Here is a 27,006-nt window from a genome sequence, read left to right as displayed (position 1 = left end):
TTACTTGTGTTTCAACTAACTGAACATCTTAACAATTTTTCCCTCCACTGCTGTGTGTTTGACTTGCTCTTGACTGTATGCTGCCCTCTGGTGTAGAGGAGGTGTATATCAAACACCTGATAAACAAATGTAAGGCACAAGGAGTCCTTTTGTCGTTGATCTCATTTCCATTCTGCTCATCTGCCTGCTAGACCAACAGAATGTCTGTGTTTCCTGTTGTTGATTCTGAATGTTACTCTGCCACTGTAAACTGTTTCACTGACTGTTTCGCACTACTTGAGTCTCGATTTCTGAATGACTCATTCTCCCTGAAACCTCATCGTAATTATCAACTAAAGTCACAGTTCCATGATTATGATACCAGAATATTAGTTACGTAAGTGGGTGTTGGGTTGATATTAGGTCTCAGCAAAATTTCTTGTCAGTAGTCATAAACTTGTCAATAACAAAACCTGTGTTCGCTGTGAGAAATGTTGCTCCTTTTATTGCAAGGATTATGCTCAGTCTTAAAAGACTCTGTAAGAGAAGTGTTACTTCAACAATATATTTCCAGTGTTGTAATACTTAACTATGCTGTACTGCATCATAATGAGAGCCGTGTCCAGTATTTTTGCTAAACTCAATTAGCTTCAGTTGAGGGTAAAAAAAAGTTTAGGAACAGCTCTCCGTATGATGCAGTACAATTTTACCCCATTTCACGCTACCTCCTCAATAATGAACACCTCCCTGACAACATTATTTACTTGTTTAGAGGTATAATATTTCATACAGCTTTTTTGTAGGACATATGATACAGGGTTGGGCAACTTACATTTTGCATGTGTGCACATATTTGATACATATTTTGAATGTCATTTTTCTCATGCATTTGCTTTAATGTGCCCCGCCGCCAACAGTAGCACTGATGAAAAATTGGGGGTGCCATCCAGCATATAACTTTCCCATCCCTGATATAGTGGTCATGATGCTGTGGCTGGTCATTAGCGGTCAATATATTAAAACCATTAGTTGATTCCCATCTCCACCCTTTATCGCTTGCATGACACCATATAACACAGTTGACTTGTGTGTTTTTTTTTCTCGTAAGCACGTGAGCGCCGCCCTCGTCATGAAAGTAATTTCACAGTTCATTTTTGTCTCAGATGACAGGTAGTTGTGCTTCCTGTCAGCATGCACTTGTTTTGCTTGTTGCATCATATTAGCGTGGTTGTCATGTCTGCCACAAACATCATCCATGCAGGCACTCATCAGACGCTTTAAATGAACATGACACGACCTTGGATGTACGAAATAAAGTTGCACGGCTTATATTTTCAGATCAGGAATACCAGAGACTGAAGGTGGGGATGGAATCGCTTTTAGCTTCAAATGATGAAAAGGTAATAAAACATGTTCACGGTTTGAGAGATGAATGACAGTAACTATTGGCATATTTTGAGATTTCAAAATCGCACCTGCTTTGAACAGACGCGCCGTATAGAAGAGCTGACAATTCTGCTTGGCCAGTATCGAAAGATTAGTGAGCTTATGGCGCTCACGCATGGTAAGAAGGTCACCCATCAAATTGCTGAATACAACATACTGTACATAACTTACCATCTTCTCTCTTCATTTTTCTGCCATCTAGGAAGTAGTGAAGAGGAGCTGAGTGGCAGTTTGAAAGTGAGAGCCATCACACACAAAGCCCACTGGTCAGAGGTAAGGTCACCCAGCATCCATTAGAACCTCGAAAAAAAAAGGTTTATATTGCTTTTGTATTTCATTATACAGAATATTTTTTTTTTATACAATGATGTTTTTCGAGGGGGACAATGTTGTTTAAGTGGACATGGTTGCGCGTGTAATTGTTCATATAGCTGGCTTTAGTGCAGCAGTTCCTACTTGAATGCCCTTTTCCTAATCGCGCCCGAATTGACTGAAAACTGGTACACAGCAGGGCTGACTCGCTGGACGCTATGGGCGCCAGGGGGCGCTAAAACAGGTATGGGCGAAATAAATCACCTTGAATATTGATTACATGAATTTCTATCCAGTCTTAAAATGAAGCGATAGAGAAAATAAAAATTGGCCTAATGTACTCTTTTATTATTTGTTGTTTACGTCTGACCGGCTGATGTTCTTTTTTCCTGCTATTAATCATCTGATGCAATTTACATTTTCGGGTTTCTAATCCTAGTTGGATGATGTGCTTGATAAAATAGTCAATAGCATGTTAATTGCGATAAACTTGCATCACATGTTGCTATGAATTAGTATGATCATCAGAGACATGCTGGGACCAAAATTCTACCCAGGAATATTCTGCGATTAATATTCATTGAAAAGTATTTGACGTTAACGTTGACAGGTTGCGACGGACAACAGCTGGCAGCAGCGATGGCCATTTTAATTAGCTGATCAATATTCAAGTGTCCAATCTAATATGTACTTGAAAAATATAAAAATGTATGTTAGTGAATATTGTGCGTGCATAACAGACAATATTCATCAACTTTTTTTTATCTATTTATTTTCTGTGTGTGTATAATCACAGACAGAGGGGGGTGACATAGAAGAATCTTTTACCTTGGACGCCACAGGTGCACAGTGTTGCTCTTTCGCCTTTAGTCAGCTGGGGAAGACTCCGGTTCCGGTTGTAACTCTGTCGAAGAAAGTGGCTTAGAAATTGAATGGCTGTTTTAGGAATAGTGACAAATTATTTTGTTTTTCCATAGATGTCATCAAGAGGATCTTCGCCGCTTATGTTATCCTCATCACCTTACCAGAGAGAGCTGGATTCATGGTATACTATTAACGTATAACACATTCATTGGGATTCTGCGTAACCTCTCGTATGTTGTGTGCAATTTATTTTAGTTTTCAGAACTCTATGGACGTATCACTTTCTACTGGCGATACGAGCTTCTTTAGTGGATTATGGTGAAGATTCACGACTTGCCTTTCATTGATGGCATGTACAAAAAAAGAAAAGAGTGATAAGGTTGAATGGCTAATACTTACCTTTTTCTTCAGGCATCAGCGCAGGTTGCAGTCAAGCAGTCTTGAGGAATTGCAGAGCAGATCTTTACAAAAGGTTCTCCTAATTTATTTCTGCTTCTGTTTGACTGCCATTCTGCTATTAATCTAATGACACTAATCAATACAAAGCATTGATAGTGTGCTTATAGATGTGCTTCTCTTTAACATGCTAACTGAATTTGTCCTTTATGCTTGCATGTGTGCATTTGCGTTGGCGATAGCCTGTAGAGATCCTGCCAGATGAAAGTGAATCAGACGTAGGGGGAGAGGTACTGGTCTACTGCATGGCATAACACAATCTAACATGCTGCTTTATAAAAATGTAATGTACATTTGTTGATGACGTAAATCATAAAGCTCTATTTGCAGTGTTTTGGTTTCCTTAAAATAAATAAAACATAAAAACAGACACACTCCTCAGTGATCTGTGAGGGAAGGCAACTAATGCCTGCATTTGTGGTGCAAGAATGCTCCGGGACACACATATAAGGTCACTTAGGTTTCACATTTGTATTTCTTGAGCTTGTGGTCCAGAATGTAATGTTTGATTATTATGGTATATTTTTGCTACCGAAAGAAATGTTAGGACACAATTGCAACGTCTCATGCAAGAATTTGTTAGCACTGCTTACTAACTGACTGCTGCAGTTGCAAATAAAATGCTCAAGTACCAATATAAATATTATATAACTAGATGCCCAGTGGCCTTCTTTTCCCCAGTCACAGTTTCTGAAAAATAACACTGGTCAACTGCAAATTTTAATCAGAGATGGCTTCATGTGCGCCTTTCGACGCACATGAAAAAAAAATAAATAAATAAATATATATATATATATATATATATATATATATATATATATATACACATTTTCCTGCCATATCAGGTTTTTGTTTTTAAGTCAGGGTGGAACGGTAGGCGACGGGTTGGCACGATGGCTTCACAGTGCAGATCGATTCCGGCATTCCTGTGTGGAATTGGCATCTTCTCCAAAATTCCTGTATGGGTTTCCTCCAGATACTCCGGTTTCCTCTCATATCCAAGACATGCGAGTTGGGTTGATTGGACATTCTAAATTGTCCCCATGTGTTATTTTGAGTGTGAATGGTTGTTTGGCTCTGTGTGGCCTGCGATTGGCTGGCAACCAGTTCAGGATGTACCCCGCCTACTTCCGCAAGCCAGCTGGGATAGGCTCCAAGCTCACTGGCGACCCTCTTAAAGATAAAGCGGCTGGGATAATGGATGCATGGATGGTGTTTAAGTTTGCGCTATAAAAAAGCTTGCACAATACGTCTTTCGCCATGCGTTATCATTTATAGCTCTGATGTTTAAGAAAAAAAATCCCACCTGTTGCCAAACCCAACCAAAATCTAACCCTTAAATCATGAATACTACTAAATATATGCCGTATTAAATTATTATATCATCATCATTGTTATCATTACAAAAACCTGATGTGCTGGAGAAAAAAAAAACAAGGGCAAATCCCGAAAAGTTTACTCGCATCTCTGATTGAAAAAAACGGTTCACATTTATTGACCAGTGTTATAATACTATGTGACTAACTAGGACAAAAAGTATTACAACAGCTAGAAATGACACCTCCAGGAGGTTCTTCCACACCAGACTCAACTAATCATCTTACCATTAAACCTTGTGTGCTATGAAAAGGTTGTTCTGCCATGTTTGAAAGCAAATCGGTGAATACAATTTGGTTAAGAATTAGGCTGAACTAATGGAGCTTTCTCATTCCTTGACTAAGCAATTATTTACACCCTTCTTATGTACTGCATTAATGTATATTTTAAGTATTTTTTTTTCAAATTTAACACACCATGGGGTGTGAATCGCCTTTACATAATGATACAGTGTATGATCTTGTTTATGATGTATGTTCTCACACACACACACACACACACCGTGACGGGTTCCACATGAAGTAGCTGTCACAAGTGTTTAACTTCATGGCTGCCTCGCAGCTCTTTTTTTCTGTTGGCCTTTCTCCTGTTATTTCCTCATAGCCCCCAATGACTTTGATGCAGCACCCCACATGCACCCTCCTGTTATGCAACCGGACGACTTCAAATTGTCGTCACGATCAAATGGGATGTGTTGCGCTGACCAAAGGCAAACACTTGACATATATTTGCAGCCGTCACAATTAGCATCGGAGCATGTTAACCCTAAATTAGCATCTATAAAACAATATAGATTGAATATTGATTGACAAAATGTTGAGCCTCCCATACCCCCAAAAACTCCCAAAAACATTTGTCTTTGACAGAATGCTCACATGGATCTGAACAAGTACCAGACGCTGCCCGGGAAGCTGTGTCGAAAAGGTGAGCGAAGGACCAAGCTGAATGGTGACAGAGAAAGAGAAGAAGAGTATTTATCTCCTGTAAGGCTCTCACCTGTCCATAGCCACGACACCGACTACAGTCTAAGTGAGTTTCTACATCTTTGGTGTTAAGATTCTGTCTTGAGCTGCTTTCAACATTTACATTTTACAACCAAGGTGTATGTCAATTCCTATTTATTGACTATATCTTCTGACTTCATGTAACATCTGACTGAGCATTTTTTTCACGTAGATGTGGCTTCAACTCTTTTCCTCTTGTGCTCTTTCTCACCCTCCTGCCTGCTTTGCTGTTGGATTTTTCCATTTTCTTGTTTATCTGGCTACAGTTCGCTTCAGGAGTGCCAGTGCTCCAGTTTTAGGTACTGTACGCTCAATTCGCAATACCAGAAAGCTGACTTCATAAAAAGGAAATTCCATACAGACATTTCATAAGCAAAATCTAGTTTGCACTGTATCTACTATTTGTGGGTGATGCATTCATAGCTCAGCACCAGAGCTTTTTATTAATGTCATTCCCCTGCAAGGCAGCGTCTTCCAATGCCAAAGCAACACTCTCAGATGGTTCATTACACAAAATATCAGAATTTCCTCTAAGAAGGCTGAGCTCAGAGCTGGCGGGGATGAGGGCTCCGTATTTTTTTCTGCGTACTCTCATGTCGTGTGCACTTCATTTGAGGTTAAGTATCTGAAGTCAACAAACAAGCATGCGAGCTGACATCACACTTGCTCTGTGGCGCTCTGTCATATGGTATGATCAATGTAGGGCAGGATCATGTTGAAGAATAAAAAGCAACACAAACACCATGCCAACATGTACACACAAGTTAGGAGCTCGTAAGACAATTGAAGCTGCTGGAATTTGTTTGTGCACCCGCCTTGTTAAACTCCTGTTTTCAACCGTGAAGAAAATGAAGCAGACAAATTAAGGACAAACATTGCATGGTTGTTGCAGGTGTTAATTAGTGTCTGCTATATCAACATGGATAACAAACATTATGAGTTTATCAAGGTAGCAACATTCCACCAGCCGGAGGCTCATTGATTTTGCTTGTTTCCACAATCGACATATGAGGTCTTTTGGGGTGTGACTAATACCTGTTTTCTTTTCTTTTCACCTTTTACTAACCTGGCTCAGGATCTCCGGGAAAGTATGATCTTTATTATACTGGTAGGTATTGCATAATCCATATAGGCCCTGCAATTACGCAAGTAAACCCTTGCTTTTCTTTTCATCATCAACTCGCAATTGTGTACTTTTATATCCATCAGTAGTGCATGTTGTCAATATGATTCCAAAAAGAGTCCATAGAATTTCAGATATTCATGCAGCCAACATGAGACCTATTCTTGCCCAATGACTATAGTGGTGCCTGCCGTGCATGGGAAATTCTTGTCTGTTGCAATGTGCCCTGCGATTCAATGGTAAGAAGTCCAGAGTGCAGGCTGCCTTCCGCCCGTGGTCATCTGGGTAATTCTCCAGCTACCCTGAACAAAATATGTGGTAGAAATGATATGATGGCAATGGAGAAAGCACTCAGAGGAGTCACTGTGCAGGTGATATGCCGTAACACATGCGGCCTAATTAATGGTCTTCTTGTACGTTCTTGTCTTATAGAATGTTCAGAGCAACTAGATGAGCGTATCATGTCAGACCAGTCCCCTCTGTCCTCGGGACTGGAGTCTGGACAGCACTCTCCTATGTCGCCTGAAAACAGGAAAAGTCAAAGAGGCATAAAGAAGCTCTGGGGCTTGTAAGTAATCACAATCAAATTAGCATTTGCACAATTGTGCCTCATTTTTTTCTACATGGCTTTGACTGCTTTCAGTCCTACCTTGCTCATCATGTGAACATCATTTTTCAAGTTTTTTGCGTGGTTATGCTTTTTGCAGGATTCGCCGTAGTCAGTCAGGTAGTCCAGTTCAGATACATGACTCAGAGCTCTGCGATGTCAAGAGGGGAGGCCCCAGAACAAGACTGGCACGTTCAGGGAACATACGGTACGAAAGACATTCACTTACTTTGATTTGAAGGGATGTATACTGACACACGCGCATATTTAGACTTTACCCAATCCATTTTCTTGGAGTCGAAAGTCCTGCCGGAAGTCCTGGTGCCCACAGTCTGCAATGATTAATTCATCCTACCTTGTTTGTCCATTTTTACAGAGCATGTATGCTGTACAGCAGGGGTCTTCAATCCTGTTCTTCGAGGGCCGGTGTCCTGCCCGTTTTCCACCTCTCCCTGGTGTAACACACCTGAGCAATCGTTATCTAGCTTCTGCAGACCTTGCTGATTATCTGATCATTTGAATCAGCTGTGTTGTAGCATGGAGAGATGGAAAACCTGCAGGACACCGGCCCTCGAGGAACAGGATTGAGGAGCCCTGCTGTACAGACTCTGCCCTATCTGCACAAACTGGGTGTCAATTCAGATTTCCAAAAGCAATTTGATTCACAAGGGCCCAATTCAGTTCGTTTTATGATTGAATTGGATTTTTGAGTCATTGAAAGAATTATTTCACGCAGCACCGATTTTATGTTCATACGGAAGACATTCGCCAAACAAGTAATGCTGCAATTAGTATAAACTTCTTGCTCTAACTGCGTGCATTAGTAAAAATGTGAATATTTATATAAAGAATTTAACCCATGTATGTTATAGTTTACATGACCTGATCAAAACAAATAATTTAAATCAACTGCATCCACAGGCCAGGCCATTTAAATAAAGTTATAGAGACAGACATAGTGTTCCGTCTATGTTAAGTTTAAATTTAGGTATGAAATGTCCATCCACCCATTTTCTAAGCCACTTCTCCTCATGAGGGTCGCAAGGGGTGCTGGTGCCTATCCCAGCCGTCTTTGGGCACTAGGCGGGGTACACACTGAACTGGTTGCCAGCCAATCACAGGGCACACATAAACGAACAACCATCCGCACTCACAATCACACCTAGGGACAATTTAGAGTTTTCAATCAACCTATCATGGATGTTTTTGGAATGTGCGGAAACCTGGAGAAAACCAACGCAGGCACGGGAAGAACATGCAAACCCCACACAGGAACACCGGAGCTGGAATAGATCCCATGGCATATGAAATATTTCTAGTACATCTAAAAATGAAAACCAGTTCAGTTATTAAGTGGAAATGTGGTTTTTAATTATTTTTTTTTTTTATCCAAATACCCTATTATTCAATTGAATTTTTATTAGGATAGCAGCAGACCTAAGCGATTACAGTGAACCCTCGCTACTTCGCGGTTCACCTTTCGCGGGTTCAGTGCTTCGCGGGTCTAAAAAATATTCGGGGGCATTGTAGTTTCGGCGAGCGGCACGACGGGGCGCTGGAGCGGTTAGACGGCCGGCGTGCGCCGAAGAAGAGCGTGGGCGAAGAGGAGAGTGGACGAAGAAGAGCACGTTCCCCCTGGCACGATCGGGGGCAACGTTTCGCGCGGTTCGGACCGTACCAGAGCTCCAGAGGAGGCCGGCCGGCGTGCGTGGCAGTTAAACCGAATAGGAGCACCTTCCCCGGGCACGGGCGGTGCCAAGCGGCCCCTAAGTTTAACCGAATGGAAGCTCCGGGGGAGGAGGGCGGGCGTGTGTCACAGTTAGAATTAAAATTAGAATTAGAAATCCCTTTATTGTCATTGTACTCAAGTGTGCAACGAGATTAGAGGGCTCCCCTACCCGTATATATATATATATATATATATATATATATATATATATATATACATATATATATATATATTTTTTTTAAGCATTTTTGAAGGTGCGCCGCTACTTGGCGGATTTTCAGTTTTCGCGGGTGGTCTCGGTCCCCATTAACCGCGATAACCGAGGGTTCACTGTATTGCGCTTGTCTTTCCGCTTTACGTTGTTGAAACAACAATAAAAGCCCAAAATGCACCACAAAGCTCGCACTATATGATGACATGATCACACTTGATTACGACGTGCCCATTTTATACAAAAATTGCAATTGTTCTCTGAACTGGCTATCATGACCTTGCACATTGGAAACAGTCAACAGTGGTCCTTCTGGTCCTTTAGTTAGTTCTGATGCATGTTCCAAAGTTATTCTGCTCTGCCAAACAACTGAAAAAGATGCCATAGCTGTTTGTGTTTTGTAGATTACATGTTTCACAATGAGAAATTAACAAAAGATCTCCAATCACAAAAATGTATTGCTTTCTTTCCAATTCTCGATCTTTGTGAGAATTGTCGTGCCTGACTGAGGAAATGCTTCCTCCCCCCGTTCCGTGTAGCTTTTTAACCCTGAGAGGGTAACGCAAATACTGCATTTGTCAACTCTTGTACTATCAACATCTTGCACACTGATCACCGTGCACCTTCTGACATTCAGACTGCAATGGAATTACGACTTTGCCGTTTATTACCGGTGTTGCATTTTTCATATCTTGAATACTTTTTGCGATTTGAAATGCCTGTTTTGCCTTGTGTTGTTTTCATTAGAGAGACAACTGCAACCTTGAGTTTTTTCCCATTTATTCATGAATGTGACAGTGAATAAAGTATGAATTTTCAGTGTCTTTCTAAAGGTCTGTTTATTGTAGCTATCTCTTGTCGCAGATTCTTTAAGAGCCTGTAAATAATTCAATAGCCCCCATGGTAGCCTATCCAAATCAAATCAATTTTCTTCAATTTGAATCTTAGAGACCTGAAGATGCCTTTTTCTAAGTGGAGCACAGAGCAGGTGTGTGAATGGCTGGAGGACATTGGACTCGGCCAGTATGCGGCCATGGCTCACCAGTGGGTCGGCAGTGGTCAAACTCTGCTGTCTGCCACCGCACAAGACCTAGAAAAGGTACACGAGCACACACATGTGCACACACAGCTAAAGGACAAAATGAGTTGGCCTGTGACATGATGTCTGGAGAAAGTCCCCTTCAAACTACAGACAGAACTGTGAATTTTTCATTCATTCACAGTGAGGTGCCAGCAATTCTTTTGTCCACGTTTACGCACAGCAACAACAATCTCCAGTCTTCTGAATCATCTGCTCATGTGGCTGTCAGGCTTATCTTCTGCACAGCATGTTAATTGTTCTTTGTCGTCCCCGTCTCTTCGCTGTTGCTGTTTGTCTGTTGACTTGACAGTTAGTAACACCTGTCTCTGATTTTCAGCCTGCACTTTAGTTCCGCCTTCACCAATGTCACGTCATCTTCCTCACACCTTATGCTTCATCTATTCTGTCTCTTTCCTCAAAATGTTCCGGCGTTTTTATCTTTTGCAGGTGCATTTTCATATGTTGACTGTCAAACAAAATGTGACAAAAAATGAATTGCACTTTTTCTTATCTCCAGGAAATGGGAATGAAAAATCCCTTGCATAGGAAGAAACTCCATTTAGCCATCAAGACGTTTAATAGCAAGCAGCATGAGAAGTGTGCCGAGCTGGATTACCTCTGGGTCACTCGTACGTACAAAACACCAGAAGTGTATTTATTGTAACAACAAAAATAGATTCAACTTAACATGACCCGATGTTCCGAAGGCTGGCTAGATGACATCGGCCTTCCTCAGTATAAAGACCAATTTAATGAAGGAAGAGTAGATGGGCAGATGTTGCAGTACCTGACTGTGGTAAGTTCTATGCAAGGCTAAACGGCATTAAAAGCAAAATAACATTGTTGTAAAACCACCGATGTTTCCATCTCTCTCCTCAGAATGACTTGTTGGTGCTAAAAGTGACCAGCCAGCTGCATCATCTCAGCATCAAGTGTGCTATTCATGTTCTACATGTTAACAAGTTCAACCCTTACTGCCTCAAGCGTCGGCCTGGCACTGAGGTCAGTAACAAATATGTGCACAACCAATCATGGATGACATGCAATGTCCACTTTACTCTTCTGCATATTCTTATTGCATGGTTTGTCTTTCTCAAGGGCACCTCGACAGTGCTCAAAAAGCAGACTTGTGTCCCTCAAATAAACTGCAGAACTGCGTGATGACAAAATACAGTATCCACGTATGTTTGTGTGTGCTTCAGAACCAGTTTTCTCCCAGCGAGGTGGTCCAGTGGTCCAATCATCGAGTCATGGAGTGGCTGAGATCCGTGGACCTGGCAGAGTACGCCCCAAACTTGAGAGGCAGTGGAGTTCACGGGGGACTAATAGTGCGTATGCTCACGCGTGGTGCTGTGACACAAGTTGGACGAATGAACTGAAACGTCTCGGGCCTTTTGTCATAGATGCTGGAGCCTCGGTTTAATTCCGACTCGCTGGCCATGCTACTTAACATCCCTCCTCAGAAAACGTTGCTGCGGCGCCACTTAACAACCAATTTCAGCAACCTGGTGGGAGCACAAGCACAGCAGGAAAAGAGAGAGTACACTGAAGCAGTGAGCTACACGCCGCTCAGCATCACCGCCAAAGTCAAGGTGAGACTGTTAGCTAGCACTAGCACAACTGTTACAGAATTGGGGGGGGGGGCAAAATAGTTATGTAAGAGGAACCCACTCCTTGCTCCTGTTACGTGGGGGAGAAAGCACCTTCATCTGCGTGAGTCCTCTTTGTGTCAGCTCAGTTTAAGCTCCACAGTGTGATGATAAAGCGAGGCGGGAACGTCTCTGCTCCTCCTCACAGCTTCAAGGCTCAGCCACAATCCTCTGCGCTGTTCCTCCAAGAAACAGGCACACGCAACTGGAACTTGTGCTTGTCCCTTACATGACTTTGAACACTTTGTTCCTAACCTTTAATGCTGCGTTTATAAAAACATCTATTTGAATAGACTACCCCATAGTTTTAATTTGCATTACAACAAGCAGGACTTCAGATTCTTCAAAAAAGTGCACTCAAGCTGGTTAATGCTACTACCAGGAGAAGTTTACTGTCAAACCTAACTTAAATTAGAATTAGAAATCCCTTTATTGTCATTGTACTCAAGTGTGCAACGAGATTAGAGGGCTCCCCTCTCCAGTGCAAAACAACAATAATACAGACAAATATATAAATTAGATAAATAAATAAGAGAGTGCAAAGGAATTCAGTACTGAATAGGGTATATAAAAACACATCACAATGCTGTTCTGCAAGGTAAGGGTGTTCTCGTGTGTGTGTGAGAGTTCAGAATGGAGATGGCTCTCGGAAAGAAACTGTTTCTCAGTCTATTGGTCCTCGATTTGATGCATCTGTAGCGCCTGCCAGAGGGCAACAGGTCGAACAGGTGTGAGTTTGGGTGGGTATTGTCTTTGACGATGTTGAGAGCCCTTCTGAGGCACCGGGCGGTGTAGATGTCCGACAGTGGGGGGAGAGGGCAGCCAATAATCCTTTGCGCTGTTTTGACTGTCCTCTGGAGCCTCACTCTGTCCGCCTCAGTGCAGCCGCTGTACCAGGTGGAGACACAGCAAAGAGAATTGCACATGGTGGATAAATAACTACCATAAATCCAAATGATAGCATTTCTGTGACAGTGTTATTACAGTTAAAGCAACAGATGTTGAAACTTAAAGGGTGCAGCAACACACATGGAAAGACAATATGACAATAGTCACGGGCGCGTGTTCTTTATCCTCAGGGTAAAATGACTAAGACTGCAGTTTCTGATTCTCTTATATTAATAGTAAAAGTCTCCTTCGATTTTACAATTTTATAAATTATAATTATAATAAATATATATAAATGTTTTGTTGTTGTTTTTTGTGAGGGAGGCTGCAGCAGAATAATAGCATACCCATTTATTTCTATGGGGAAGAGAGGTTTTGCGTTACAAAAGTGTTCTAATGGAACGGATGAAACTCTTTATCTTCAGGTATCCCTAGATCACGATATTAATCTGCCTCACTGTCTTTTGTCTTTTTGTTGCAGCCCAAAAAGTTGGGCTTCCCTCACTTGACGCATTTGCGGAGGAGACGGCCAGATGAATCCACAGACTACGTGTGCCCCGTTGAGTCAGCCGGGCCTCCTGAGGGACATTCAAGTGTGAACGGCACCCAATTGCATCACTACAACAACAACTTCAGAGGCCTGAGCCCCATCGGGGACAGAAAGCCCGAGCACTCCAGCCACCAAGTAGGCCCCAACGGCACACCTTGACACTTGTTGACATGACATTACACGTGTCTAAAAGGCAGCACTTGTCATGATTATCCATCAGCCAATCAGTACCTCTGTTCCTTCCTTTGCTTGCAGCCCTCAATACCTCAGCACGCATCCCACCCCCATCCCGCGCTCCTCAACCCAGCCCATCAGTGTGACCCAGTGCCTTGACAAGTGAAGGGATCTCTGTGATGTTCCGATAAAACTGCCTGATGGCTCAACAATCACAGCAGCCTGTCATGATGGATTTAGTCCGCTTCATCTTATTGTTGGTCAGGTGCTTATTAACAAACCCAACCTCAACCTCTTTTCCCCGGTGACAGTGTAAAGGCACTATTCAGAGTATTACGCACTTCTTCTAACCGTTGTGCACCAACAAGTGATGATTTTATATTTGTGTGAATTCACTCGGGCACAATTTGTACTTCTTATTTTCCAGCTTGAGTGCAGTTCTACCACATGCTTGAAATAAACTTGTGACATATTGCTTTTATTCTTGGGGAATTGTATTTATTATTTATGTAATTGCAGAGCCAAACATGAAACAGAGGTGTAGTTTTGGAAACAGAGGAGTTGATTTTGTACAATGTTCTAACTTTACACTTAGTAGTATATGACTTTTTCTACTCAGTTGATTCATTTTTCTTTGAACGCTACATCTCATGTAATTAAATTGAAAATGGCCTCACGGTGCAGGGTTCAATTCTGGCTCTGGCCTTCCTTTGTGGAGTTTGGATGTTCTCCCCGTGCCTGCGCGGTTTTCCTCCCGCTTTCCAGAAACATACTCAGTAGGTTGATTGGACACCCTGAATTGACTCTAGGTGCGAGTGTGAGTATGGATGGTTGTTTTGTGTGGGTGGGTGTGGGCGTGTGTGTGTGGGGGGTGTGTGTGTGTGTGTGTGCGCCCTGTGATTGGCTGGCAACAAGTTCAGGGTGTACCCCCAAGACAGCTGGGATAGGCTCCAGCACCCCTGCAACCCTTGTGAGGAAAATCGGTTCAGATCCAATATCATCTCTGCATGTGTGTGCGTGTTACATTTTATCCCGTTGTTAGAATTGTAACTATTTCAGCTTTAGGCTCCAAAATAACATTGTAGGACTTTTTTTTAAGTCAGAATGCTTTCTAAATGTCAATTACACTCATTAAAATACTTCCAATACCTATGGTTTTATGATTCGGTTTTATTGGAAATTATTCTGTCCCTTATTTATATTTGAAATCGTTGGTTCTTTTATCTCAGAGTATTAGGTTGTCATTTACCTGACATGTTTTGGCGATTTCACATATTTATTGGAAATTATTTTACAATGTATATCTATAAACAATATACTGTAAATGAACACATTAGTCAAAAGTCCATTCTTAATGTTTCCTCAACAGTACCATACTGTACACACCAGACCCACTCACTGGGTCGGGTTGCTGTTGATTAAGGTACTTCAAAATAAACCAATTTTTTTTGACCCAGCAAATTGGGTTGAGGATTGGATTTGGTTGAGATGAGCCTTTTTTTTTTCTTTTTTTGACTAAATTTAAGTACATTTTAAGTAGGAAACATTGATGGAGGCTGGAGAGCTTAGTGACCAAATCCGGTCCTTCGGGGGTCCGGCATGTTTTAAATATTTCCCTCGTCCACCATCTGATTCAAGCGAGCTCTGCAGAAGCCTGATAACAATCCTCATTATTTGAATCATGTTTGTTGAAGGTGGGAGACATCGTTAACATCTAAATTGTGCCAGACAGTGGCCCTCAAGGACTGGATTTGGACCTCCCTGGCTTAGTGGATAACACCACTAACCCTGGACACAGCGTTCTGGTTTCAAATCTTCGTCGGAGCTGACGGCCCGCCCTTTGAAGATGGCTGGATTGTGTCAGGAAGGGCATCCGGTAACATGACATGTGATGACCCCTCACAGGGAAAGTTGCTGCTTGTTCTTAAAAAATGTTGGTAGTAAAATTTCATTTATTTATCCGCAGCTGTGCTGAAACCTTGGCTGGGTAGTTTTTTAATCTTGACCCAATGTGCTTTTTGGTAGTGCATTTCATTTGCTCTGCTGATGACTTGCAATTTTATATGCGGGGAAGGCTCTGCTGTTGACAAACTCACATCTTGTTTTGCTGCCGTGAGGGTTATGGCTGCCTGGCTATCGTCTAATTAACTACTTGGAAATTATTGCTGTTGACCCGTTAAAACAGAGTTTTACCATGTTTATTGGTGACTGTAGGATTGATTGCAAGTATAAGGTGACAAAATCTTTGGGTTTTATTTGATCAGACTATCTCATTTGCAGTCCATAAAAACGAGGTAATGCATGGCTTGTTTTCACATTAAGAAAATCGCATAAATCATGCTTTTGTGACTAGATTGGACTACTGCAATGCTCTATTATCTAGATTACAAAAAAGCCAGTTTTTCCAAAATGCATCATTTGTCATTCTTATTTTTTTTTTTATCTGTTTTTGTTATTTTTTTTATAGTGGTTGGTACAGGTCTTTGAAAGTGACCTATCAAAAATTTTTGCATTTTTATTTTGATAAACGTGAAATGAATCTTCAATCTGTGACAAAGAGCAATTTTAGTGGAGTCCAACCTTCACTCAAAATGAATCTGACTAAAATCTGGCAATGCGAACCAAACTCTGGCATCAGCGGTACAGGGACCGAACAACCTGTATCAGGGGACTTGTTACCTCATTCTCCATTAACAGCCCTCACGGAACCCCCTGAGGGACATGGTTGTGAACACCTTCTCCAAGTCCACAGCACGCGTGGACTGCATAGGGGGAACTCCCAGACACTTTTGAGGACCCTGCTGAGGATGTAGAGCTGGTCCAATGATCCACAGCTGGGGCGTAAGCCTCACTGCTCCTCCTGAATCTGAGATTGGATTTTGAGATGGATCCTTCCTTCCAGCATCCAGGAATATACCTTATCAGGGCGGCTGATTATTGTGATCCCTCATGAGTTGAAACACCTTAAAAAGAAGGACCACCACCCCGGTCTGACAAATCCAGAGGCACTGACCCCGATGTGATGTTGTGGAGGCGACAACATGACAGAAAACAAACAGGACAGCCCCACAACATTCGAAGCCTTTAGAGCGGATCTCATCCAACGGCTCACAATGTTGCGAGTCGAGGTCAGCAGTCTCCCAGTGTTTATGGTGCACTGCTTCCCCCTCCTGAGACAATTGATGATAGACTAAAATTTCCAGATGTAAGATTTAAATTGCCTTCTGACAATGGATGTTCTGAGCAGTCTTCCACAATACTTTTGGGCTTGCCATGTCTTACAGGCTAATGATACCCACAATTGGAGCCACCATACCACAAATTGGTGATCAGTTGACAGCTTCGCACCTCGTTTCACCCGAATGTCCAAAACATGTGACCTGATGTTAAATGACACGACCACATCCTTGATCATTGAACTGTATTTTCTTCTTTGTATTAATGTGTTTCACTGTTAGTTTTATTATATATTTTTCAAAATTGTGACTATTATTCCAATTATATCATACCACATATCATACCCTGCCACGTCGTTCCCTGGCCTTCACCCCATCACCTACATTGATTGCTATGTACCGGACCGAAACCCCTCACGCCCACCCACACACACACATTCACACATTTATGTTGGTTTATTTGTCAGTCTCACTTTAGCTAATCTGTTATTGTTTCACAGAAAATTCAAAACAACTATGGATTGACAAGACTATTCCGCTAAAAAAATATTATAATAATAATAATAAAGTTTTAACTGTATTAGCAATACCAACAATTATGACTTCAATATGTGAATAGAACATGCAGAGCTGCAACTTTGTTTTTTTTAGAATTTCTTTTTATTGGTTTTTAACAAGGACATAACCAAGTAGACAAAATCAACTTGATTACAATACAATCATATGTCATATACCCTAGTATCCTTCTTCCCTCCTCAACCCAACTTTGTTAATATAGCATAAAATGAATGCACTTTCATATTGGAAGAGGGATATGTAAACCTGAGCTTTTCAAAAATATATTTCCGTCAGTAAAAATACATCAATCAATATTGCATTAAATCATTGATGTGGAGCTCAGCCACTCGCATCATCCCTTAATCCTCCATTCTAAATCAGCCTCTACATCATATAAACTGACCAGGCTGCTTATTTAGACACAATTTGAAAAGCTGAAAAAAAAATCCAATACAATCACAATTGATCGTAATTCACCACTGTTCGTGCACGCGTGTGCGTGTGTGTTGCAGATGGGGACCACAAGGGGCACTATGTTGCAAATCGAAGCGCTTTCTCAAAGAATCAACAACATGACAGTAAGTTTGTGTACAGCGAAATTGCCAAACACACACTAAGGAGAAAAAAAAATCTGCACTTAATGTCAAGTAAGTCTTGTACAGAACAGTCATGCATGCTGCTGTCACGTGCAACCTCAGTTTATCAAACTAGAGCTCAGTTTAGTGGACATCAATGGAATTGGCTTTTGTTTGCTTTGGACTGAGCTCTTGGTAAGTGAATGTGAGAAGAGAAGAATACGTATGCGACTGAAATTATATTACTTAGCATATTCACATTCAAAGTGTTTTATATATATATATATATATATATATATATATAGAGAGAGAGAGAGAGAGAGAGATTTGAAAGTGATCATCTACAAGTGGTGGTGGTGTAAGTGGTCAACTTTACATGTGTGACAATTGACCACCTTCACCTTTGTTGTTTTGCATCACAGGTTAGACAAAGTTTGATATTGTTATGTTTCATTGTACTTTTTTCAAAATTCTATTTCCATTATTTGCTTATGTCAATAAATATGAAGTCAACCAGTGTTTCAGAATGAATTGTGCCAAACCCCATAGATTAGATTGGATGAGGATTGCATGAGACAGCCATATTTACCCTTGTTTTATTTTTATTTTTGTTTGCCGTGGAATCTATCACCTAGAGCAGGTGTTGGCCAACTACAGCCCGGGGGTCACATGCGGCCCATTAAACGTTTTAATCCGGCCGCCGAACTTGAAAAAAATTAAATAAATAAGCGTTGTTAATGTTTTATTTTCTAAATACTGTGGTTTTTCAAAGACATATATATAGTTGTAATGCTTTTGTTCACTTTCATTTAAAATTAAATATATTTTTTTTCTCTGATGAGGTGAGGTTACCAAAACACTCCAACCATCTGCTCCTGGTCCGGCCCCTCTGTCAAATTTTAGAACCCATTTTGGCCCGCCAATCAAAAAGTTTCCCCACCCCTGCCCTAGAGTAAGAGCTATGGAAAGTTGTGGTGATTTACATAAGCATCTTCGTGTTAGGTATTAATGTAAACACACATCCCACATCGGTGTGTTTCTTTTAGAAGTTTCTCCACAACTTGAGCCTCAACCCACCCTCAAATTGTTAATACTAACATCAAATCTCATTTCACTTGTTTGAAGATGAATAACTAGTTTTCAAATTGACAGCACACAAGTAAGAATCAAAATTGGTCATTTCTTCTTTCAATATGGGCCAACTTTTGAGATCTCTGAACCATCTCCCACCTTGCTTTGCCTCCAGTACCTGCTCAGCCGAGATGAGGCGCAGAAGGAGCTGAGGCAGTCTCAGACGGCGCTGGTTTGAAGCAACTTCATGTGACGCGGAATACAGCTCTGGCCTAACAACCGCTTCGACTTCAACAAGATCCTGCAGTCAACGGAAAGAGCAGTACTACAACGTGGCTCGAAAAAAACAAAAAAAACGACTGAACCATCAATGTGGTCCCAGTTTTTCACTGTACAATAAGATTGGCCAGTGAACATGATTAGACATCGAATGGAAAATAAGTTGGAGCCATCATATATTTTGTGGAATGACAAAGTGACCCTACTTGAGTTCCGGAATGGTGCCAATCGTTTGTGCTACGTTTTTGCTGGCAAAATTTTCGTTTGGACTGCAGCGGTTTGATTGATATTCCAATTTTTAATTTTGAAACCTCACAAGTCCAAATTTGGTCATTTTCTTATCATATAGCACCTTTTCACCTATTATGGCCTTCAAAGCGCTTCACACTGCTGTGGCATCTACCTACTAATGACATAAAATCGAGTTCAGCATCTTGGTCAAGGATGCTTCGCCGTGGTCACAAAACGACCACTCTACCACTGAGGTAGTTCAGTCTCCTCTTGGATATATTATTTTTTTTAAACATTGACCAATCAAAGTGTTGGAATTGACTTGCTTTATTTGCCGATGCAATGATAACGTTTTGGGGGGGTTTCCTGAAAAGTGATGATCTTGACACCAGCAATATGGTGAATACATTTTGTGAGAGTTAAATATGTGTTGCGGGTAGAATATTTGGTTTAAAATTGTATAGCAATAACTTACCACTGGCTAGACACATCAGTCTTATTGTGTGTTTAATGTAATGTGAGTGTGTAGGTTTGGATCTAATGCGGTTAAAAAAAAAAAAAAGAAAAACAAGCAATAAAATACATGAATACCTCATTTGTTTTAACAGAATAACATGTGAGATATATATCATGGAAACATTTCTGATCTCCTTTTAATTCAATTCACACCCTATCTCATGTATTTTTTAACCACTTCTTATTTGCCAGACCACACAGGGAGTGCAGGCGCCCAACACTTTGCCACTCTCCAGTTGAGCCAGCAAAGATGAATCAGCAATTAAGGATGTGAAAACTGCCAAACAAGTCATGATGATGGGAGGTGTGGTGCTGAAAGGCAACTACATTTTGTGCTGGCCCCACCCGTGCTGCCCTACAACAGCAGCATTGTGTACTGTGGACAGACAGTGAAAAGTACTTCACAAAATGATCTCTTTCTATTACAACGATGGATGCTTTCTGTAAAACAATTCTTTTAGGGTTTACTGACCCATTTGTCTAACGTGTTGCAAGGTTTCTGTTAACCGAAATTCATTTGCAAATGTTTAGTCAATTTTTGTCTGTTTTCTTAAGGTGGACTCGGTTTTAATTTTTAACACTTTCTTGTCAATTCTATCCAGAAAAAAAACCCAAGATATCACAATTACTTTAAAAAGTCACAGTGGCTATTTACCCGTGTCAACATCCTGTTTAAGTGCTACACATTTGACAAAAAGCTTTTTTTTTAATATGCATTATGCTCTTCAATTCTTTCACATTCATTGGGCATCTTAATAATAATAATACATTTTATTAGTGGGCGCCTTTCTGAGCACTCAAGGACACCTTACAACATGCAGTTAAAAATATAAATACAATGTTAAAAACAACATCAAAATAAAACAAGATAAAATAAAAAAAAATGGAAAATTAATTTATGTTCAGAGTGAATAAGCTTGTTTAAACAGATGTGTTTTGAGGTTGGATTTGAAATGTGTTAATGAGTCTGAGTTACGGAGGTCAGCTGGGAGTGTGTTCCAGAGCTGGGGAGCAGAGCGACTGAAGGCTCTGCTTCCCATGGTGACGAGGCGAGCAGGGGGGACAGTGAGGAGGATAGAGGAGGAAGAACGGAGAGAACGGACAGGTGTCGGAATATGGATGAGGTCAGCTAGGTATGGAGGGGCAAGGTTATAGATAGCTTTGAAAGTGAGGAGCAGGATTTTATATTGAATACGGTGTGTAATGGAGGACAGGTGTAATATGGTTTCTGTATGGAGTGAGCGTGATAATGCGAGCGGCTGAATTTTGGACCAGCTGAAGCTTATGGAGGGTTTTTTTGAGGGAGACCAAGCAGGAGGGAGTTACAGTAGTCAAGTCGGAAGGTGACGGGGGTATGAATGAGTATAGCAGCGGAGTGAGGGGTGAGAGAGGAGCGAAGCCGGTGGATGTTTCTGATATGATAATATGCAGAGCGAGTGATGTGGTTGATGTGTGAGGTGAAGGAGAGAGTGCTATCAAGGATGACACCCAGACTCTTGACCTGAGGGGAGGGGGAGATGGATGAGCTGTCAAAGGGAATAGAGAAATTGTTTATTTTGTTTCGGGTGCATTTGGTGCCAATGAGGAGGAGTTCAGTTTTATTGCTGTTCAGTTTGAGGAAGTTTGCGGTGAACCATGATTTTAATTCCTGCAGACAGTTGGTTAGGGAGGATGGTGGACGTGTGGTGTTTGGTTTGGTAGAGATGTAGAGCTGGATGTCATCCACGTAGCAGTGAAAATGGATGTGATGTTTGATATTACCAAGAGGGAGAAGATAGATGATAAACAGCAAGGGGCCAAGTACAGAACCCTGAGGAATACCTGAAGTGAGGGGAAAGGGGTGGGATCTAAAACATTTGAGCTGGATAAACTGGGTGCGGTCAGAAAGATAGGAGCGGAACCAGGAGAGGGGGGTGCTGGTGATACTGATGGAAGAAAGTCTGTCAAGGAGAATGGAGTGAGAAATGGTATCAAAGGCTGCACTGAGGTCAAGCAGAAGGAGAATGGCGATTGAACCGGAGTCAGCAGAGAGGAGAAGGTCATTGGATATTTTGAGGAGGGCAGTTTTAGTACTATGAATGGAACGAAAGCCAGACTGAAATTGTTCATAGAGATTATTGGAGGAGAGATGGGTGTGAAGTTGAGCAGCCACTGTTTTTTCTAGAAGTTTGGAAATGAAGGGGAGATTCGATATGGGACGAAAGTTGTTCAGGTCGGAGGGGTCAGAAACAGGTTTCTTAAGTATGGGAGTGACAACAGCAGTTTTGAGATGGGAGGGTAAATTGCCAGTCGAGAGAGAAGTTTGAATAATGTTCGTGATGAGACGGGAGAGGGCTGGGATAGAGACTTTGATGAGGACAGTTGGGAGAGGGTCGAGTTGACAAGTAGATGTCTTGGACTTCTGAATTAAGTGGGAAATTTGGTGGACAGATGGGGAGGTGAATGTAGAAAACAGGTGGGAAGGAGCCAGGGAGAATGGAGAAGGAAGGTTAGGGGCAGAAGGCTGGGTGAGTTGCTGGTGGATAAGTTGGACTTTGGATGTAAAGAATGAGGCCAGAGTATTACAGAAATCGGTGGAATAGAGATGTGATAGAAGAGTGTCAGCAGGTTTAGTGAATTTAGAAATGAGAGAAAATAGTGTTTTGGGGTTACCTTCATTGGAACTGATTAGACTGGAGTAATAGATAGATTTGGCTTTGGAAATTGAGTCCTTGTAATGGAGGAAGTGGGTAGTGTACATTTCTTTATGAATAGTGAGTCCAGTTTTTCTGTAAAGTCTTTCGAGTTGACGGCCTTTTGATTTAAGTTGTCTGAGGGTGGGGGTAAACCAGGGTGCTGTTTGGTTGAAGGAGACAGTTCGGGTTTTGAGTGGGGCCAGGGTATTGAGAATGTTATGGAGGTTTGAGTTGCAGTGTGTCAAAAACTCATCTGTTGTAGAAAGACAATCAGTGCTGGGCATGTTGTTGATAAGTGATACTAAATTGTCCAGGTTAATGTCCTTGATTTTACGGAAATGTATAATGCGTTGTGGGTTGAATTAGAAAAAGAACAGATTAACACTGAATGAAAGCAATAGATGATCTGTGTATGGCAGAAGATCGGTTTTACAGTTTGTTGGTGATAATCCTAAACAGCAAATTAAATCCAGAATGTGTCCATTACTGTGTGTGGGAAAGTTGACAAACTGTTGAAAACCAAAACTGTCCAGAGAGGAGGTAAAGTCTTTGGTGAGTGAGTTATTGATATTCTCCATGTGGATATTAAAAAAAGAGAATCACATTAGGGGATAGTGTATAAAGATGAGTGAGGAATGCAGTGATGTCAGTGATAAACTCCTTGTTTGGTTTTGGTGGTCGGTAAATAGTGGCAATCAATGTGGGAGTTGATCCAGATAGCTGTATAACTGTAGCTTCAAACGATAAAAAGGTTGGCACATTTACGGGCGCAAATTTAAAATCCTCGTGCAGAATCATCGCGAGGCCACCTCCTCTCCCGGTAATGCGAGGTACAGCATGATAAACAAAGCCCGGTGGGGTAGCTTCGTTGAGAGTACCATAATCATTCGGTTGCTGCCATGTCTCAGTTAGACATAAAATGTCAAACTCACGGTCTGTCAGGAGGTCGTGAACAAAATGGCCCTTACGCGTAAGGGAGCGGATGTTCAGCAGGCCAATGTTGACAGCAGTGCAGTTGCTCGCGGCCGCGATGCTTTCCGATCTCGAGACGCAGGTCAGCACAGAGGGATCCGCACGGCGTCCGGTGTTCTTCCGTGGGCGGCGAGTGTTGGACCAGAACGACCTGATGGAGCTGGAGTTGTCGTATTGGTAGTTTCGGCGTGAGCCCTAGTGAGTGCATCTTCGCCGGGGCACGTAAAGGATGTCCGGGTGTTGAAGCAGAGCAGGCGGTGGTAAACCGTGTGGACGGCAGAAAGCAAGCCAATCACAGCTGATCCACATAGCTGGGCTGGGTAGTGAAGCCGGGAAGCAGCAACCGGTAGCAGGTAAGCTAGCCGCTAGCCGCGTTTTCTTGCTGGATTTTCTGGTTCGGGGTTTGCTGGCACGGACGACCTTCAGAGCGTTTTGCTGATATCTGTCTTGCGAGGCCGACGAGTGGACGCTGTGGAGCGGCACCCTGCCCGTCGTCCGGCGGCTCCACGCGTTGACTTTGGGTGGCGGAGCCTCGACGACTTTCTTAGCAGTCGCGTCGGCGTCGAGGCTCGGCTCGCAGTCGCCTTCACGCGAGTAGGTGTTTTTCTCGCTCGTTGACGATGTTCGTGATGAGACGGGAGAGGGCTGGGATAGATGCGCTCTGTCCTCTCGCTCCTCTTCTCGCTCGCTCTCCTCAGCATCACTGACCGACCCACTGACGCACTGCTTCCCTACTGTTCAATCTTAATGATGATAGTTTCACATACCCCGAAGATGTGCATATACAATATATCAGGGGAGTCCAAATGAACATCTTAATAACAAGTTAACATAAAGGCAACAGCACTTTTTAATGCACGCCTCTTATACGGAAAGCCCTGGATTTGGGGAATTTCAGTCACCATACAGCAGACACGTGTGTGTGAATAACTAGAATTTCACTTCAATGCACTGCACTAAACAATGATTAAAGAGGAGAAGCTACATTGGAGGAACTATTTGGACTTGAAACACCACCACATCTTCCCTGTTTCAAGAGGGGAACATTCTTGGTAGATTTCTGACATTTTATAGCAGTTAGCAGCAAGCTGGTGGCTACAGCACTCCAAGGAAGCAGCATATGCACTCCTAGACCCCTTTGAGAGCCAATAGCCGAGTGGATGCCCAAGTCACTTTTTCTTTAGACCCGAGGCACTTGCTGTAATTTTCATTATAAAAATGGGCAGGAGTCCACGAGTTGCTTCATGTTCTAATTAACTTACTCTTAATTTGAAAAGAAAAATGTACTGTTACTGTCATTAACGTCCAACATGAGACACTATGCCACCTAGTGGCGGAAAAATTACCAGAGCACAAAACTATGACTCCATGTTTTGCACCCCTTTAAACTGTAGTCACTTTAAATTCAAAGAACTTAATGAATTACTCGCACATTATTTGGGCGGCCAAATTTTGACTCCAGTTCACCGTCTCCTCATTACACAGAGGTGTACAGAAATATCATTAATAATTTTGGACTTATTGTATATCTTAGGCTGATCACTGCAAGTATGTCTGGACTAGTAACCGAAATCCACAATCTTTTTTTGTTTACCTTTTAACCAAGTTTGAATGGGTTAGTAATTGTACTTTTGCAGAAAAACATGTTATCGTCCAAAAAAACCCAAAACAATTTTATCATATTCAATGAAGTGCATTTTTATAGTGCTTTATCTACAGTGCGCCATATGTCGTCCAGAGCGCTTTAAAAAATAAAAATAAAAAAAGATTCCACCACACTAACCACAATGCAGCACAAACCTGTCATTTGTTTTATTTCAACACAGCATCCACTCAGCGTGAAGGCTCTATACATCAATATCAATATTCCATTTGTTGTTGGCATTTGAACAAACAAACCAAAAAAAGATGTCAACTTGCAGGTGTTACATTTCTTTGAGGGATTCGTAAGAAGCGTGACGGCCATCTTGGGCGCGCCAAGCGTGCACAGACTCACAACGACCATTCGGGAATGCTCAAATTTGTCGTTTGGTTATACAAAGTACAAAAATTCCAGTGCACGCTCAAGGTGCTCCAACTAAAGAAATAGTGTGCCAGTGCTGAAAAAGAACGGAGCGCACTCCATTGCTCCAAAAATAACAAATCTCATCAGAGTAGTGCTCAAGCTTCAGAGTAAATTTCCGAATTTTGCCCCTCGTCTCTTGATCTTATGGGCTGTCAAGTGACTAATACATTGTCAATCCCCGTGCAGTTCCAAGAAACATTATAGCCAAGTACTGCGATATTAGTTTAGTTTACGATAATTATTTCAAATGTCCAGCTGTCAACAGACCTCTCCAAAGACCTGGGCCTCAAAGTTCCATCCCTGGTCCCTGTGCAGCTCCTCTGGTGCATCAAACCGACTGAAACTCTTCTGAGACTGGGAAAAGGAATAAGATGTCAACTGAAAAAATGATGCCTCCGTGGGTAACCCTAACTGGTATTGCGGTAAGTGGGCATGGTAGTGCCAGATTGGTCCTTTTTGGGAAGTGCAGAGGTCACAACAGCGGACAAAGATCTCAACGTCTTGACGACAGCAAGGGCAGTAGAACGGGGAGTGGAACAACTGAAGGGTCTTGACTGCACCAAAGTGTCCAGCTCCTACTTAAACAGGGACCATAAGAAACACCCGTGGCCTCAGCTTGCGAAGGATGAGGAGTTTGAAGGCAGCCCGTTTTCCCACCAGGTTCCTCCAGTAGCGATGGAGAAGATTTCCTGGGGTGATAAGGCTGGATCATTGGGAATACAGGGACTTTGTCACCAAGCCCTGCATGGAGTCAGATGACCTTGTGGGATGTCGGCCATCTTCTATCCATTGTTGGATATGGCAGAGGATGGTGATGACGTCCTCCATGCTTGGGTAACACGGTTGGGCTGTCAGCAGTTCATGCTCTCTGTGGCTGGGAGCATCCAGAGGGCTGATATAATTGGCATCCATGGTTTTCTCCTTTCCAGACATCTGCATTGTCTACAATCTTTGCAAATCCACCATTTAAAACTAAATTGGAGATTTATTTGCGTTAGCGCTGTCAGTTATTTCCATTAGTTGGATAATCATTAATATTAAAGTGGGTAAACAATGAAAAATACTTTTTGCAACTATGTATCTAAGTAGGTATTTGTATATCTATCTACATGGTGTTTTACATGAGAAGCGGGAGTCGCCGGCTTTCCGCTGCACGGTTTATGAAGAATATTTCCTGTTTTTAAAAAATTAAGAAAAAGAAGGGGAATAAATGAGGCAATGGATAGTGTTTTAATTAAATAATGTATTCTATCCCTTCTGCCAGTTTGGATGTTCACTTTCCCAAGCTTTGAAAATCCCCATCTCCTGTTTATCGCTCTTACTTTTGCTCCACTTTTTAAAACCTTCCTCATTCGAGCCTCCCTTGAAAAACAGAGAAAGGAAACTTGTTTACTTGTCAAACCCTTCAGGACAAGCACAGTCCACAAAATGCTTCTTT

The 27,006-nt window shown here is 41.9% G+C and overlaps 1 protein-coding gene and 1 pseudogene across 20 annotated transcripts in view; one reads left to right on the top strand and one right to left on the bottom strand.

Annotated features, from left to right (window-relative positions):
* ppfibp2b (PPFIA binding protein 2b) overlaps window positions 1-20,269 on the top strand; it is a 67,561-nt gene extending 47,292 nt beyond the window's left edge. For 3 of the 20 annotated variants that reach the window (XM_088297778.1, XM_088297776.1, XM_088297769.1), the window contains 22 exons: window positions 97-129; window positions 1,318-1,379; window positions 1,468-1,543; window positions 1,628-1,698; window positions 2,715-2,782; window positions 2,857-2,919; window positions 3,013-3,073; window positions 3,240-3,287; window positions 5,301-5,463; window positions 5,705-5,737; window positions 6,514-6,546; window positions 6,994-7,129; window positions 7,269-7,376; window positions 10,057-10,207; window positions 10,707-10,818; window positions 10,897-10,985; window positions 11,069-11,191; window positions 11,392-11,517; window positions 11,593-11,781; window positions 13,208-13,411; window positions 17,697-17,762; window positions 19,006-20,267. In XM_088297778.1, the coding sequence (XP_088153904.1) occupies window positions 97-129; window positions 1,318-1,379; window positions 1,468-1,543; window positions 1,628-1,698; window positions 2,715-2,782; window positions 2,857-2,919; window positions 3,013-3,073; window positions 3,240-3,287; window positions 5,301-5,463; window positions 5,705-5,737; window positions 6,514-6,546; window positions 6,994-7,129; window positions 7,269-7,376; window positions 10,057-10,207; window positions 10,707-10,818; window positions 10,897-10,985; window positions 11,069-11,191; window positions 11,392-11,517; window positions 11,593-11,781; window positions 13,208-13,411; window positions 17,697-17,762; window positions 19,006-19,068 (2,078 nt within the window). In that variant the 3' untranslated portion in view covers window positions 19,069-20,267. Of the gene's footprint in view, window positions 1-96; window positions 130-1,317; window positions 1,380-1,467; window positions 1,544-1,627; window positions 1,699-2,714; window positions 2,783-2,856; window positions 2,920-3,012; window positions 3,074-3,239; window positions 3,288-5,300; window positions 5,464-5,704; window positions 5,738-6,513; window positions 6,547-6,993; window positions 7,130-7,268; window positions 7,377-10,056; window positions 10,208-10,706; window positions 10,819-10,896; window positions 10,986-11,068; window positions 11,192-11,391; window positions 11,518-11,592; window positions 11,782-13,207; window positions 13,412-13,531; window positions 14,601-17,696; window positions 17,763-19,005 lie in introns of those variants that run through there. The other 17 variants (XM_088297777.1, XM_088297784.1, XM_088297780.1 and 14 more) reach the window with 12 other exon arrangements.
* A 427-nt stretch (window positions 20,270-20,696) lies between these two features.
* Window positions 20,697-26,507, bottom strand: LOC148335545 (uncharacterized; annotated as a pseudogene).
* Between the last annotated feature and the right edge of the window lie 499 nt (window positions 26,508-27,006).

The sequence above is a fragment of the Idiotropiscis lumnitzeri genome, chromosome 6 (genome assembly GCF_059441095.1).
Source record: "Idiotropiscis lumnitzeri isolate Australia: NSW breed Sydney's pygmy pipehorse chromosome 6, RoL_Ilum_1.0, whole genome shotgun sequence".
In the NCBI taxonomy this organism is placed as follows: Eukaryota; Metazoa; Chordata; class Actinopteri; order Syngnathiformes; family Syngnathidae; genus Idiotropiscis; species Idiotropiscis lumnitzeri.
The sequence above is the reverse complement of the archived record's forward strand: the minus strand, read 5'-3'. Positions and strand labels throughout refer to the sequence as shown.